Below are 16,464 nucleotides of genomic sequence, written 5' to 3' on the forward strand. Positions count from 1 at the left end.
AAAGAGAAACATGCTAGGAAGTCTTTCAGTGTGAGCCACTTGGAAACAAAAGAGAATGGCACAGGAACCCCACTGAGTTCTAAGCCGCTTGCATTCATAAAAATTAAAATAAAAAAGAGTAGTGCAGGAAAACTTCTCAGTGGATTCCCCCACCCACCCAATATTATGTTGTTATTCATTCGTTTTTCACTGACTGTCATGGATGCTTATTCATCTGGGTGACAGATGGGTGATTTATGCTCCCATCATCATTACTCCGGGTGTTACTCTTCCACAGAGAGGCACTATTAGAATAACATTGAGCAAAGCTGCTGGGTGGGAATGGTTTCAGCTTTATCAGATAGAAGACGCTACAAGATGGGAGACAAGGGGGATATAAAATGGCCTTTTATGTACTACAAGAAACAGATTAAATGGACCAACATCTCATTTAAGAGTCTATAAACAAGCTTCCCATTGCAATTTCTTCAGCAGGCAGCAAAATACAGGAAGCAGTGGTGTGATTTCCCCGGGTTGATTAGACAGCCTCGTTAGGCGCACTGTTGCGTTAGGGATGCAGGAGACATTTATTCAGGGCACATTTGAAAGTGAACTGAGGTCACACCTGCACCATACGTTTAAAGCCCTCTTTTGCCACCTTAACAGTCATGGAGAATCCTGGGAAACGTAGTTTGCGGAAGGTACTGGCCTCACAGACTTGCCACTCCCAGCACCCTTAGCAAACTACAGTTCCAATGATTCTCCATGGCTGCAACAGTTGTATAAGGTAAAGGTAAAGGGACCCCTGACCATTAGGTCTAGTCGTGGCCAAATCTGGGGTTGCGGTGCTCATCTCGCTTTATTGGCCGAGGGAGCCGGTGTACAGCTTCCAAGTCATGTGGCCAGCATGACTAAGCCACTTCTGGAGAACCAGAGAACCACACGGAAACGCCGTTTACCTTCCCGCCGGAGCGGTACCTATTTATTGACTTGCACTGCGTGCTTTCAAACTGCCAGGAGCAGGGACCGAGCAACAGGAGCTCACCCCGTCACACGGATTTGAACTGCCGACCTTCTGATCGGCAAGTCCTAGGCTCTGTGGCTTAACCCACAGCACCACCCGCATCCCTGCAACAGTTGTATAAGAGGGTTTAAAATGTACAGCACAAATGTGTCCTGACTTAATTTTCACTTCCTGGGTGACTTACACAGATCAGAATGTAGTTATTCTTTGGGTTTCACATCTGCCTAAATTTTGCAATATAGTTCCCGGCTTAAAAACATATGAAAGGACATTTAAAGATTGTATGTTTTAGGATAAAACACACTTAGAAATATGTTCTTTATGATAAATTAGATATTTGAGGGTCACACCCTTTAAGACCTAAGTTCCATAGACTTTCTTTGAAGTCATGTTGAATGCAAATTTTCACATTTAAAGATTGTATGTTTTAGGATAAAACACACTTAGAAAGGGATGCTCTGAATGAAGACAGGCAAAATTGACATGAAGGGGAAATAGATTGATCTGGCCAGCTCTGTCCTTTTCTCCCCCATTTTTAAACTCCTTCTTCGTGGGCAGCCAAAAGTGGAAATGAGTTGAGTGTGCGAGTGAGTTGTAATTCTAAAATTACATGTCTTGTTGCATAAAGTGGCAAAGCCCAGACAGCTAAACACATTCCAGTGGACAGGGGGTGCAGCCAACATCAACAGACCAGGGAGGATTCCATTCTGAATACCAGTGGATTCCTGCCACAGAGTTGAGATCAGCTCTCACGGTGGAGCTCTGCAGGTGCCTGCAGACTAAGAACGTCCCCTGGACAGGCTCTTTGAAAAAAGGGAACGGGAGACCTCAGGCTGCCACTTAGGGTTCACTCCAGCCATACAGCCTTCTAAGAGCACAAGGCAGAATTGTGGTGGGGGCTCTGCAAAGTGTTAATCCCTGCCTTTTTAAAAAGAAAACAGATGCCCTCATGCTCCCCTGAGCATGCTCCCCCCCCCCCCGAGAGCAGAGCAAATGCCCTGTTGGTTCGAAGCCTCAAATAATTGCTGAGGTGGTGACACATTGCGCCGCTTGCAATGTGTCACCATTAGCCGGGTGGAGATATGGGAAACGATGGGAAGGACCAAGTCCTTGAGAGCAAGACCCACAAAATCTCTCCCGTGTCAGCAGGGCCGGATTTAGGTTTTATGAGGCCCTAAGCTACTGAAGGCAATGGGGCCCTTTATATCTCCAGCTGTCTTTTGTCAACAACAAATTGTCACTGGTTTTTTTGTGTTGAATATATGCTATATGGTAATTTATGGACCTAATAGGTATCTAGAGCCATTTGCACATGCAGAATGTAGGCACCCTATATATAGAAAGGAGCAAACCAGTGATATTTTAGGGAGCAGGCTAGTAGGTGGGGCCCATTACTTACATCATAGGAGCCTACACAACACAAAACACTGTTGCTATATGTATTTTATTTGTTTTTTATCTTATATTTTAGAAATGTACATCCAGGGTTTTTTTCCTTTAAATTTTTTTGGGGCCCCAAGAGAGTGGGGCCCTAAGCTATGGCTTGTTTAGCTTATATATAAATCTGGCACTGTGTGTCGGCATCTGCATCCTACAGCTCTCCACCACATGAAGCAGCATTTGCGGGTTTTCAACGTACTGCCTGGGACCAAAAAGAAATGAGGACCAAACTGCAGCTGAAATCCATCTGTCGTGGATGCTTTAGTTGAGATTCCTGCATTGCCAGGGGGTCAGGCACGATGTTCCTTGGGGTCCCTTCCAACTCTACAGTTTCTAAGATTCTGTGAAATGGGGATGTGGCCACTTGGCCTGTGCACCGCCCCCAGCAGGTTTGCCGTTCAGTCTCAGAAAGAAGTCAGGCGAAGAGCAGCGAACACTTTTCAAGGGGCTCTCAAAGCTAATCAGTTATTCTGAGTAAGTTAGCAGGCTCCGCAACTCCTCCAGCAATCTGACACTGGAGCAGATGTCCGCTGGCTGACACCAGCATGAATGCATCTCCCTTGTGACTGACACGATACTGGACTCAATCCTCCCCCCCCCGTTTTTTTTCTTTTGCACGTTCTTTCCTCCCCAGGGTAAAACTCTGGCAAAGCACCATCTATTCCGAATGTGGAACGTTTTCCTTTTTTCATGATGTAAAGCAGCAAAAGAGAAAGAGACAAGGGGTAGAGGAAAACCTGGATTTCAAAGAAGGAAAGCTGTACCGTGGCAAGCAAGCGAAAATCACAATGTCTGCTGTCTTAAGGCTGTAAGTTCATAAAGGCACAGGACACACTCTGATGGGTCAGGCCAAAGGCCCAGTTCCAGTTCAGCATCTCACAGCCAGACAGATGCCCCAGTGAAATCCACAAGCAGAGCAGACAGTAGCCCTCCCTCCCCACCTCAATGTTTTAGGACGAGTCTAGACAATGCCCCCCACTGTGGGTTAAACCACAGAGCCTAGGGCTCGCCGATCAGAAGGTCAGCAGTTTGAATCCCCGTGACAGGGTGAGCTCCTGTTGCTCAGTCCCTGCTCCTGCCAACCTAGCAGTTCGAAAGCACGTCAAAGTGCAAATAGATAAATAGGTACCACTCCGGTGGGAAGGTAAACAGCATTTCCGTGCACTGCTCTGGTTTGCCAGAAGCAGCTTAGTCATGCTGGCCACATGACCCGGAAGCTCCCTCGGCCAATAAAGCAAGATGAGCACCGCAACCCCAGAGTCGGCCACGACTGGACCTAATGGTTAGAGGTCCCTTTACCTTTAGACAATGCCCCCAACATGGGAACTGGTGGTGGTTTCTTCAGTGGTGTAGCAAGGTCAGGTGGTACCCGGTGCGGGAAATTTATTGTCACACCGCCCCGCCCCCCACTGAAATCTAGTTGTCATTGTCATTTCCGGGAGTTGTTGAGCTTTCTTAAGGGTAGGGTTGGCCAAAGTTGTTGAGCTCTTTTAGGGGGTGGCTAAAATTGTTGAGCTTTTTCTGGGATTCCAGGGTTTGAGTCAACATTTGAGGGAGCTTTTGCTTCTCTCCTTCCCACCCCCCTCCGCTCGTTTGCTTGCATGACTCCTTCCCGTCCTCTCCCTGCCTGCCTGCCTCCTCCAGCAGCCCAGGAGTGCGGGGCTGTCAAAACATTGCAGCTCCCCACCTGCCCCCAATGAGTCGCGGGCGGGTGGTGTGCCAAATGTCACCCCCTCGGAGATGACACCCAGGGCAGCTGTGGAGGAAGAGCCCAGCCACTGTGGCTATTAGCCATGGATAACTTTCTTCCCCATGAACACCAGCCACCGGGGAGCAGGGGATCAAATCCAGAATGGGACTGCTCATGGGCATAGCCAGGATTCATTTGGGGGAGCAGGCTTCATATTAGGGGGGCAGAACCTCAGTTAGTTAAGTATTTTTACTGATTTACTTGATTTGGGGTGATAGCTGCCTCCCGCCTCCCCTGGCTATGCCCATGGGACTGCTGCAATGCACAGGGAGATCTGGTTAACCCTTTCCCTCCTGCAGCAGTCCCAATGAGCCCCTCAGCTGCTTTTTGCATAAGAAAGCTCCAATAGCATGTGATAAAAACAGTAGCTTCTGGCGAAGCGGTAAGGATCTCTTTGCGGCTGCACAGCAGTGAGGAAATCCCCCCCCCCATCTTGTGTGCCGCAGTCCTAATCCAGTTACCACCACAACTGCAGCTGCTATCTAGCAGCGATGCAGAAACATCAACCAGCAACAATATCTATTTCGTATGATGCCGTTTGGCCCAAAGTGATACCATCTACCTGGCAGGGTGGTGAAAAGGGAGTCCCTCAGGCTGCTTTCTGTGGAATGCTGGAAGCAGACAGATTTTATAGTGCAAATGCCACCTAGCTGGCAGACTACATGGCCCCATAGCTAGATTAGTTGGGCCACTAGTGGGAGGCTACACCCTCTGCCGCTCTGTGCTCAGTTCAGCTGCACAGCAGTCATCCGGATAATGACTCTCTGAAGCTTATTCGTGGTACTTAGTGCAGGATGCCACACTGGGCACAGCCTCCCTCAAAAATCCAGCTCTCCACACTCATCGACACTGCCCATCGTCGCAAGTGCCAGGGAGTAGGCAGGCAAATAACAGCCGCTTCAGCATGAAAAGAAAAGTCTTTCCTGTGTTCAAATCCCTGCTCACTCCTGAAGCGCATTGGGTGACCTTGAGCCAGTCAGTCTCTCAGCCAAACCTACTTCGCAGGGTGGTTCTGAGGACAACATGGAGAGGAAGAGGATGGTGTACGCCCAACTTGAGCTTTTTGGAGGAAAAGTGAGGTGTCAGAGCAACGAAATGATTAAATAAATGACAGCACTCCCAAGTATGAAACTTCACCCCACATCCATTTTAAAGTTAGACTGGCATCATCTTTCTTAGTTTTCATTGGACCATTAAAACTTGATTTGCTCTCTATGACCTTTGAATGATTTCAAATGTAAATCAATTCTGTTCCATCTGTTTGTCTGTGCCCCCGCCCCCATCTGTTTGCCATGAAATTGTTTTTCTCATGCGGTTCTGTGTGTGCAATGAGTACTATAGTTTTACATCTCATAAAATATATTGTGTGTGTGTGTGTGTGTGTGTGTGTGTGTGTGTGTGTGTGTATATATATTTGCTTTCGTAGATTTTCACGGGTACAGGAATGCAGGTTTTGGTGTCTTCGGGTGTCTTCCCGTGTAAGAGTCGGGGTGTCTGTGCGACGTTTCGACGAGGTCTCACTCGTCATCTTCAGGCTGGTGCTTTCGGCTTCTTGTTACTGGAACAGAGCAGAATCTGGTGTTTGAGTTCCTATAAATACTGTTGAGGGGTGTGGTGTATAGCCTCCAACGTTCTGGGCAGAGAGGAAGTTCCTAGATTAGTGTGCCTCTTCTTCTTTTGTTCCTTAATTACTTGAGGGATATCTTGAGTGATTTCATGAGTGATATTCTGAGTACCACTGGGTGGGTCATTAAGTGTAGATTAGTTGCTAAAGCTTTTGTGTCTTGACCTCTTGAGCTTGTGAAGAGTTTTTCTGAGAAGATGGCTGTGCTGCATTTAGTTGTGCTCTGGCTTGGCTTCGTGTATAGGGGCGAGCTGTGATTTTGTGCCTTGTGCCAGCCAGATCTGTGTAGGGATTGCAGGGGGGTGCAGCATCCGGAGGTGCCAATATAGTTTGGCTACTGGATGGAGTCTGTAATATGTCTGTGGAGAGGGTCTGGGTTTGGGTCTGGTGTGGTTGATTGGTGACGGCGTTCTGTGTGCCTCTGGTTCTGGTGTCGGTTTTTGTGGGGAGGGCTAATTTCCAGATGTCTGGCAGGCGGGACGTGTCGTCACGCTTGTTCATGTTGTGAGGGTGTTTCTCTATCTCGATGGCTTCCATGATTATTCTCTTGTGGTGATGTTCCATGTTAAAGAGCAATTTGGAATCTGCAAAATTAATTTCGTGTCCTGTTTCTTTCATGTGTTGGAAAAGAGAGGAAGTTTTTTCTTCTTTTTTGACGGCATTCTTGTGTTCTGCGATACGTGCATTTATTCGTCTGTTTGTTTGTCCAATGTACGTGGCTGGGCAGACTTTGCAGGGTATTTCATAGACCCCTTGGTTTTCCAGCTGGATTTTGTCTTTTGGGTTTCTGAGGATATTGGCTATTTTTACAAAATCCAGCTGGAAAACCAAGGGGTCTATGAAATACCCTGCAAAGTCTGCCCAGCCACGTACATTGGACAAACAAACAGACGAATAAATGCACGTATCGCAGAACACAAGAATGCCGTCAAAAAAGAAGAAAAAACTTCCTCTCTTTTCCAACACATGAAAGAAACAGGACACGAAATTAATTTTGCAGATTCCAAATTGCTCTTTAACATGGAACATCACCACAAGAGAATAATCATGGAAGCCATCGAGATAGAGAAACACCCTCACAACATGAACAAGCGTGACGACACGTCCCGCCTGCCAGACATCTGGAAATTAGCCCTCCCCACAAAAACCGACACCAGAACCAGAGGCACACAGAACGCCGTCACCAATCAACCACACCAGACCCAAACCCAGACCCTCTCCACAGACATATTACAGACTCCATCCAGTAGCCAAACTATATTGGCACCTCCGGATGCTGCACCCCCCTGCAATCCCTACACAGATCTGGCTGGCACAAGGCACAAAATCACAGCTCGCCCCTATACACGAAGCCAAGCCAGAGCACAACTAAATGCAGCACAGCCATCTTCTCAGAAAAACTCTTCACAAGCTCAAGAGGTCAAGACACAAAAGCTTTAGCAACTAATCTACACTTAATGACCCACCCAGTGGTACTCAGAATATCACTCATGAAATCACTCAAGATATCCCTCAAGTAATTAAGGAACAAAAGAAGAAGAGGCACACTAATCTAGGAACTTCCTCTCTGCCCAGAACGTTGGAGGCTATACACCACACCCCTCAACAGTATTTATAGGAACTCAAACACCAGATTCTGCTCTGTTCCAGTAACAAGAAGCCGAAAGCACCAGCCTGAAGATGACGAGTGAGACCTCGTCGAAACGTCGCACAGACACCCCGACTCTTACACGGGAAGACACCCGAAGACACCAAAACCTGCATTCCTATACCCGTGAAAATCTACGAAAGCATATATATATATATATATATATATATATATATATATATATATATATATATATATAAAATGTATTAGATATTGCAATGGATAAAAGTTATTGGTGGGTTTTAATCCAATTTTGAGTAGTTCCACATTTTTTTGCTATACTGTTGTATGACTGATGATGGCCTTTGGCTAAGCAATAAAGATTTGGATTCAATGTTGTTTTTAGGTTAAAGGTTTTTAAATTGTTACGTCACCTTGGGGTCCTTTGGGGGCTGAAAGACTACTCGTAAATAATTTTATAACAGGAACATTTATGTGTAACTTGGTCCTCTTGCTTGACTTCTTAATTTTATACCAGATTTCATCCCCAGAAAGCAACATGAGGTAGTAATAAATGCTCTAGTGGATGCTAGACTGGTTTATGTTGATCACTGGAAATGTAAGACGATACCTTTGAAACAAGTATGGCTGGGGAAATCGTAGGCTACTCTTTTATTGGTTAAATGGATGGCATTCTGTAAATCTTCAGACGCACTCAAACACACAGTGAAATATGGAACGCAGCACATGTGCACATATGTCTGTTTCTGTATATCTGCTCACCAGATCCAACCAGGTCACAAATCAAATTGGGCTAACCTGGGATTCAGTTAGACCAGGTTGAAGCAGCCCCAGATCATCCCAAATTGGATGAGTTCCACCTGGAGCAATATAGGGCGGCCAAAAGAGGGGGTGGGGGGGTCTAACAGGAAGGGTGAGAAGAAGGCAGCTTCTATGTGGCCCCATCTGCACTAAATATTTAAAGCAGCATCATGCCACTTTAACCAGTCATGGCTTTCCCCCAAAGAATCCTGGGAAGAGAAATCTGTTAAGAGTGCTGAGAGTTCTTAGAAGACCTCTGTTCCCCTCACAGATCTAAAATTCCCAGAGTGGCTCAACAACCCATCTCTCTTCCCAGGGAATTGTCACGAGAACAAGAGACTCCTAACAACTCTTGGCAACTTTAACTAACTTCAGTTTTCCAGAATTCTTTGGGGGAAGCCATCAGCGGCGTAGCGTGAGTTCTCAGCACCCGGGGCAACGCAAGTAATTTGCGCCCCCTAACCCGGGGCAAGGCAAGTAATTTGCGCCCCCCCTAACCCGCGAGTTGCCGCTGGCAAACGACGCCGCTTGCCCGGAGGAGGAGGGGGGCAGAGAGGCGAGGAAAATGCAACTGCCCAGCAGCTGCAGCAGCACCGGCGGAGGCGGGGCTGTGAAGAGGGGCTGCCTGGCGCATCCTCCGCGGCGAGCGCTGAGAGCCGCTGCCTGCCGGGCGCCTTCAGCCCGGACGCGCGCACAGCTCGGCGGTTCCGCAAGACATGCGGCTCCGCTACAGCCTGCGCCCGAGGCTCTTCGGCGACTCCGGAGGCAGCGAGCGCGCCCCCCCCCCAGATGTTGCGCCCGGTGCGGCCGGCACCCCTGGCACCCCCCACGCTACGCCACTGGAATCCATGACTGTTGAAAGTGGTATCATAGTGATTTAAATAGTGCAAACGGAGCCTACGTCTCCTGCTCTCCCTCGCCTCCGACTACATGTTTAAATGGGGTTTTAAGTGCTGGGTGACCTTGGGCCAGTTACTGTCTTTCAGCCTAAGCTGCCTCACAGGGTTGTTTGTGAGAATAAAATGGGAGAGGGGGGAGCAGTATAGGTGCCACCTTGAGCTCCTTGGAGGAACAGTGGGATAAAAATGTAATGATAAAAGAAATGCAGTCACACCTCAGGTTACAGACGCTTCAGGTTGTGCGTTTTTGGGTTGTGCACCACACTGAACCCGGAAGTATCGGAATGGGTTACTTCCTGGTTTTGGCACTCACACATGCGCAGAAGCACTAAATCACGCTTTGCGCATGCACAGAAGCGCCAAATTGTGACCCGCGCGTGCGCAGACGCGGCACTGCGGGGTGCAAACGTGCCTCCAGCATGGATCACGTTCACAACCCGAGCATCCACTGTAGATGAATTAATTTGAATTCAGATCTAACTGGCATCAGGAATGTGATATGTAGACAGTAAGAAATGAATGAATGAATCGGTATGAGCTTTACCTTCATCTGCTTCTTGCTCCACCAGCGAAGACACCAACACACCCATCTCCTGACATTTTTTGCTGTGGGCTTTTGACTTCATATGTTTAGTCAGATTCCCTGAAACAAAACAGAACATACACGTTTGTCAACACAGGCTTCCTTTCTGCATAGGAACCAGTGACATTCTCTGCATTATTTTGCCAGAACTGGAGGCAGGCGCCCACAAACCACACATTATTCTCTCAGCGGGCTGAGCGTAAGGTTAGTCGTTTGCTTCCTTGGGAACATTAAGGCACAACCTTCACGATGGCTAGCTGTCATGCAACGCAGAAAAGCAGGCAGGCACTTTGCTTTGCAATGTAGGAAAGGAATGCTGGTGGCCTGGCCCATCTTTCTCTCCAGATTTGCCAGAGCATAGACAGCAATCGCACACTGTCAAACAAAAGGCAAAGCCTCCTTGTGGAGATCAAGCAACAAAGATGGCCATTCAGTAGCAGTTCAGTTGAGAACAGGAGGCCATAAGCAGAGCTCTACTGGATCAGGCCCAAGGCCCATCTGGTCCAGAATTCTGTTTCCGCAGCGGCCAAAAGATGTCCCCACAAGCAGAACATGAATGCAAACGATGCTCCCTCAGTAACTGGTACCAGAGGTAATTCTGTAGCCTTTATGACTAAGCACCATTGACAAGCTTATCCTCTATGAATTACCCTAATCCCTTTTTAAGCCATCCACATTGGTGACCATCATTACATTTTGTGGTAGCAAATTCCATAGTTAGCTACGTGCTATGTCAAGTAGTATATTTATTTTTTTGAGGGGGAGGGGAGAGAAGAATTCAGAGGGAATTCAAGAGTCAAGCAACAGAGCAAATATTAAGAAGGAAACCATCTCAGCTCAGATAGGCTACTCCACTTTTAATTTAAGACATGTTAGTATATACAAGCCTTATTTATGCCTGGCTTGTTCTTGCATCTTTGCACACTTTGCATCTTCTGAGCCTGCCCCCCTCCCAAGTTCTGACACAATGGCAAACCAGAGTTTGGTGGCATACCAGCTCAAGGTACCAAGATGCCTTCAAGCAAGATGCCCTCAAGTGTTGCCCCCACTCCAAAAAGCCCTCATCCTTCTCACTACCACTGCTGTTGGCTGAACGCCTGTCAGGAGAACGACTGGTGAAAAAGCAGAGGTGCTGCTGCCCACCACTTCTCATCCACTCTGGCCCAGAGGGTGTGTAAACAAACAGGTGACCACAACAAGTAGGAGGAATCGGGATGATTCCTCTGTACCTTGAGCTATGGCCCTTCCCCAGATCCATGAATCTGCATGGCAGTTCTATTCTTCCTTTGAGGCTGTAGCACTGCTGTGGGTACTTACTGGTCATAATACAATTTGGGTGCAGGTAATATGCAGCTGCTCTAATGCTTGGATTAGTCTCCAAAAGTGGGGAAGGCAGGCATCAGGATGTAAGAAGAGTCTTGGTGGATCAATATAAATGTTGGTTCCATCTAGCCCACCCTTTTGTTGTTGTGGAGGACTGCAACCTCAATCTTGGTATGAAGATCAGCCCAACAAGACACCACAACCCAAGGCTACCTTTGACAGCATGATTCAACCAAGAGACACCTCATTTAATAATAATATTTATACCCCACCCATCTGGCTGGGTTTCCCTAGCCACTCTGGGCAGCTTGCAGCATATCTAAAAACATAGTAAACCTCTCTTGCCCTGGTGAAGGCTTGTCAGCTGGAGGTTTGGTGGCCTGGAAGGAGTCATTCTTCTGATAAATCTGAACCAGAGAAGAATTCATGGGTATAATGCTTTCCTCTTCTTTGAGGCACACATTATGAACCCCCAAAGTCTGCATCTGATCTCTGACACAGCAAGCTTTGTGAGTGCCTGTTACCAGTGATCTTTGCACTGAAAGTCTCCCTGGTTGCACTGATGGCTTCAAATCACCACAAGTGACCAGGAAAAGTGTCTATCCTCTGGTAAACAGGAGAATGGAATGTGTCAGCTTTTGACAAGGAAGAGAGAATGCAGGTGCATGAAAGGAGAGAAGTGAAGAGAGAGAGTTAAAGAACAAGAGAATGGTAGAACATTTCCTTTCTCTCCCTCACCCTTCTCCCTTCGCGCGCCCCCCTCTCCCCCCCTCCACTACCAGGGACTGACCAGACTGAATATAAGAAGTCATGCATGTCCTCAGTGAAACTCCTTCAAGGTTTCGTTAGCTCCTGAGTATGTCTCAGTATCTAGCTTGGTTCTCCAAATGCACTGTAACAAGATGACACAGCCAAAGCTCTCCTGACTGTTGGCAAAAAACCTGCAACCCAAAAAACTGGAACATTACAGTAAGCAAAGGAAACCAGCCAACTGGTCCTTCTGAGACCTGTTTCAGCTCAGCACTAATAAGGATCCCACTTCTCTGGAGGTTGCTTGTAAAAAGCCACCATCACAACTGCTTTACTAGGGAAGGAAGCACAGTGCAGTGATAGAATTCACACTCAGGGTTTACTATTGTTTACCAATATAGTCATTCTGGTCCATTTGACTGAAATGATAAAGAGGTGGTGTTATGGACAACGGACTTAGGAGGAGTGGACTCAGTTTTGTGGTTTCAGACAAATCCCTCTTTCAGAACTCATCTCTCCATCTTTAAATTGAAAATGTTAATGATCTGCAAGTTATTCTTGCTACTTGTTTTTTCAGATAATTGTTTTCCCCTAATAAATACAGATCACAAGGAAATTTGCATATGAAAAATGTGTTAAGGAGAAAAGATTCACAGGATTCATAGTCATAAAGAAATCATCATGTGAAATTTGGAGTTTGTCCAGTGCTGAATTGCAGTCAGGCATGGGAATAATTGCTCTCCATGAGCACACTGGATGAGCTCAGATGGTGGCTTTGACCACAACATAGAGCATTCACCTCAGCTTAGAAGTCACATTCACACCGTCTGTTTAAAGCACTCTTACCGTTGTAACAGCCAGGCTCCTGGGTCCTATACTTTGTTACAGGTGCTGAGGGCAATGTGGAGACCCCTCAGAGAGCTAAAACACCCTTGACAAATGATAGTTCCAAGGATTCTTGGGTGGAAGCCATGACTATTAACACAGTATAAGTATGCTTTAAATGTATGATGTAGATGTGATGATATTCTTTGCAAAACAAAATAGTTTTCTCACAATGTCGAATTTCACATTCAAAAAAGGTTCAGGGTCAAAAAAAGGTTCAAGAAACTGTTGCATCTTAACTCTTTCCATGCCCTCCTGGCCACCCATTCACAGCTGCTTCTTTAATAATTTTAAAAACTGAACCCCCGGCTGTGACTAAAACTTGTCCCAGTTCGAGTTCATAATGGACAGTATCATCATTCAAATGGATGCTTGTCATTGAGATCAGTCATGCCCCGAAGAGTCCCGAGTCCTGTTCCACTGGCTAACTTTAATTCCATCAGCACACAAACAAAAGCAGGAGGGACTAGAAGCATGCAGCAGCAACATAGTCAAGACATGCCACACAGACACACGTAAGGGTCTCCATCATTGCCTGCTTGTCAATGAACATTATTAGCTGCTTAAGCTCTTTTGTCGAGACATCTTTCATGGGACTTAAGCGGTTGCCTTGAGACAGCTAATATGCTTTTGCATCCTTAAACCACAAAAGCAGCTTAGCGAGGACAGGAAGTGCTTTCCGTTCCTCTCAGAACCAAATGCAAAGGAAGGGAACCTGCTAGACATCTTATTGCAGAGCTGAAAAAGGTGGGTCATGGAGGAAAGTTGAGGGGAGACGTAACCCAAATGCACGTCAGTATGCTATCTGTAAGAAGCCAAGCTAGACACATTGGACGATATCAAGGGAGCCCCTCCTTCTCCCCTTACTTCTCACCAATAACAACACATTAAACTAACGGCTTCTTTAAGGTTGATATAGGAGTAACGTAATGATGTCACCTACAAGTCATGGAACCCAACTGTAACCTTAGGCAAAGAATATTTAAATTCCTTCTCCTGCAGAGCAGAATGTCACAGAAGGGAACGAGACTTAGGTTTAACTGAAAATGGCCCTACCTGTTTTCAAGTAACCTTTCATAAAGCAGAGGTGAGGAAACTGTGGTCCTCCAAATGTTGTTGGACGGGTCCTTGCACCACTGATGACCCTTGACCATGCCGATGGGCACTGAGGTCCAACAGAATCTGGAGGGAACCAGGTTCTCCGCCCTTGACCAAAGGTGGATGAATCTGCCAATTTGAATCCAATCTGAATCTTCAAAAATTAAAGGATCTCACGAAAAACCACTGGCATTCCAGTACACATTTTTTTGTATGCACATTTGCCTTATATAATGTGTTTATTATATTTGTTATTTTCATGAAAATGTGCATTTTCTGCACACTGTCCCCTAGGGGGTGCATTTTGGAACTCTTTTTATTGTTGCACAACTGCGTTGCAAAATTCAGAGAAGTGTGAATTTTGAAAGGAGAGCTGTGCTTCGGCTCACAGATTGTTTTGGGAAGTGAGAATCACAAAGCCAAATTTCTCTCCAGGCCTGCCATATGGAATCCCCATCATTCTTTCAAAATAAAATTGGAAATCATTTTCTTAGTGTTCTTCAGTAGGGGGCATGGCTCGCCAGTCAGTTGGGTATTTGAGGAGCCTGTAAAAATTCCTTCTAAATCTGTGACAATCAATATGGTATTAAGGATATCCTGATGTTTCTCAATGTTGCATGGTGGATTGTTCTTCATCCTGGTATGCAGAGGCAAATTCAGATTCTGCCCAACAGTTGCCTGACTTTTGGGTGTACAGCTGCCATCTCTTTTTTGTGCAATCTCTTTTTCTTTTCTTTTTTAAAAAACATTTTTATTAACAGACCAATCAAATCACATTAATTCCAAATTACAAAACCGAATTACAAAGCCGAATTTTTAAAATTTTGTTGGGGGTACCCATGCTTCGAGCTCTGAAAGGGTCCAATCATTTCTTATTTCTGCTGCTTTGATGTTCACAGTTCTGTCCATTCATCTCCTTGTTGTTTTCCTTTACAAATCATCTATCAATTTTCTTGTTGTTATCGTATTTTTTTTCCTTTCTTTATAACCTCTGAAAGTCTCCACAAGTGAGTTGAATCTTTTTTGTACAATCTCATGGGCCCAGGCTACTTGAAAGACCCCATCTCCCTATATGAATCTGCCCAGGTGCTAAGATACTCAAGTGAGCATCTCCTCTTAGTCCCATCAACATCAGAAAGCACAGTTGGTGGTGACAAAAGAGAGCTGCTCCCTGATTGTAGAATTCCCTCCCAGCCTGGCATTCCTGGGGGGCTCTGGACTACATCTCCCATCAGCCCCTAGCCAGCACTGAATGGCTAGCTGGGGGATGATGGGAATTGTAGTCCAAAGCCTCTGGAGAGAACCAGGTTGAGGAATCCTGCTTTAACTTTTCTGAAAAGCAACTTCCACCTTCTTTTGCTATGTGATGATGGGACTTGGGGTGTCCTAAGAAAGGAGACCAGGGAGGGTCTCGATGTTGCCCATTAACATTGACCACCTCAGCAGGCAACTGAGTAGGCCCACAGGCAACCTGGCGAAACCTTCCCCATTATGGTGGTATATGCTGCATTTCCATTAAAATTATAGGAATTATTTCTAAATGTGCATCAAGGCATATAAAATTGGTAGGTGCAACTTCTATGCAAATCTGAGCCCTAATTCTTCTCTTTCTTGGGGATGCAATTTTTTTTTCTTTGATGCCACCTTAGATGGGGCATTATGTTAAAATAAGTGATGCCTGAATGCAGCTGTTGGGAGTAGACAGTGATGGGAACAGGGTTGCTAATCCTACCTAGAGGGGACCCATTGAAATTAATAGAAACGGCTAACATAGGTCCATTATTTTCAGTGGGTCTACTCTGAGTAAAACTTCATTGGATACAACCCACTATTTGGAATGGTCCTTAGAGCACACCTTCTTTCCACTTCTTTGGAACTCAGCCAATTAAGAGCCAGCCCAAGCTTTGGGTGGGGGCAGTTGCCAGTATAGCAGTGCACATTTTAACCTTTTACATATACAAGACTACCACCTGAAGACTACAAAGCTGAGCATTTTGGGGGGGCGGGCAAAACAGCAAATTAAATAGAATTTCTATGAGATACTTTTTTTCAAAAAAAGAAAGCAGATAATTTGCTTTTGGAACTTTCAAACAAACACTTCTAAGGCAGAATGGTGGAATTTCTTTTTTTAAAAAATAGGCCCTTTTTGTAACAGAGATGGGGCAAAGGAGAGATAAAAAGGAAAAGACTTGTTTGCTACAGATAAAGGGCATGCACCAGCTACTGTTAAGCACTTAAACCCTATTTATTTCAGGGGCAGAGAATTAAGTATGTGTTTTAACATTATGATTGCAATCCAGGAAGCTTAGAAGTGCTTTGCGGCGGTTAGAGTGCGCCAAAATAATCTTGCAGCTCAGAATAAGCTTTTTACCAGCTTTTGTAACACAGGCCCATTATATTTAATCTTCGCAATCCGCTAAAGATGAATCATATTTTAAATGGTTCCAATTTACCTGAGGGCCTCTCCCCAGCGTGACACACAAATGCATCTAACAGAACTCCAGTAGCTGTTTAAAAGGCACTTTAGGAAGGGACACTTGTGGGGTGGGTGGGTAGGGGAAAACAGCATTTCTCCCCACTACTTCTCTCCAAACTGCCTCCTCTAGAAGCTGCTTTTCCCTTTAAAAAGAAGAAAAGCCCACTGGGGATTGGTTACAAATCTTTGCGTTTAATTAGGCTTGGAATCTCTATAGCAGAGG

At 45.9% G+C, this 16,464-nt stretch overlaps 1 protein-coding gene across 10 annotated transcripts in view; it reads right to left on the minus strand.

The window, feature by feature from the left end:
* Positions 1–16,464, minus strand: part of HIVEP3 (HIVEP zinc finger 3) — a 271,325-nt gene that overhangs the window by 11,672 nt on the left and 243,189 nt on the right. For all 10 annotated transcript variants that reach the window (XR_014221801.1, XM_082231449.1, XM_082231452.1 and 7 more), the window contains one exon: positions 9,671–9,769. Coding sequence is in view for 9 of the 10 variants with exons in the window: in XM_082231449.1 (XP_082087575.1) it covers positions 9,671–9,769 (99 nt within the window). In the remaining variant the exon portion in view is untranslated. The remainder of the gene's footprint in view (positions 1–9,670; positions 9,770–16,464) is intronic.

The sequence above is a fragment of the Podarcis vaucheri genome (assembly GCF_965113315.1).
Source record: "Podarcis vaucheri genome assembly, chromosome: 7".
In the NCBI taxonomy this organism is placed as follows: domain Eukaryota; kingdom Metazoa; phylum Chordata; class Lepidosauria; order Squamata; family Lacertidae; genus Podarcis; species Podarcis vaucheri.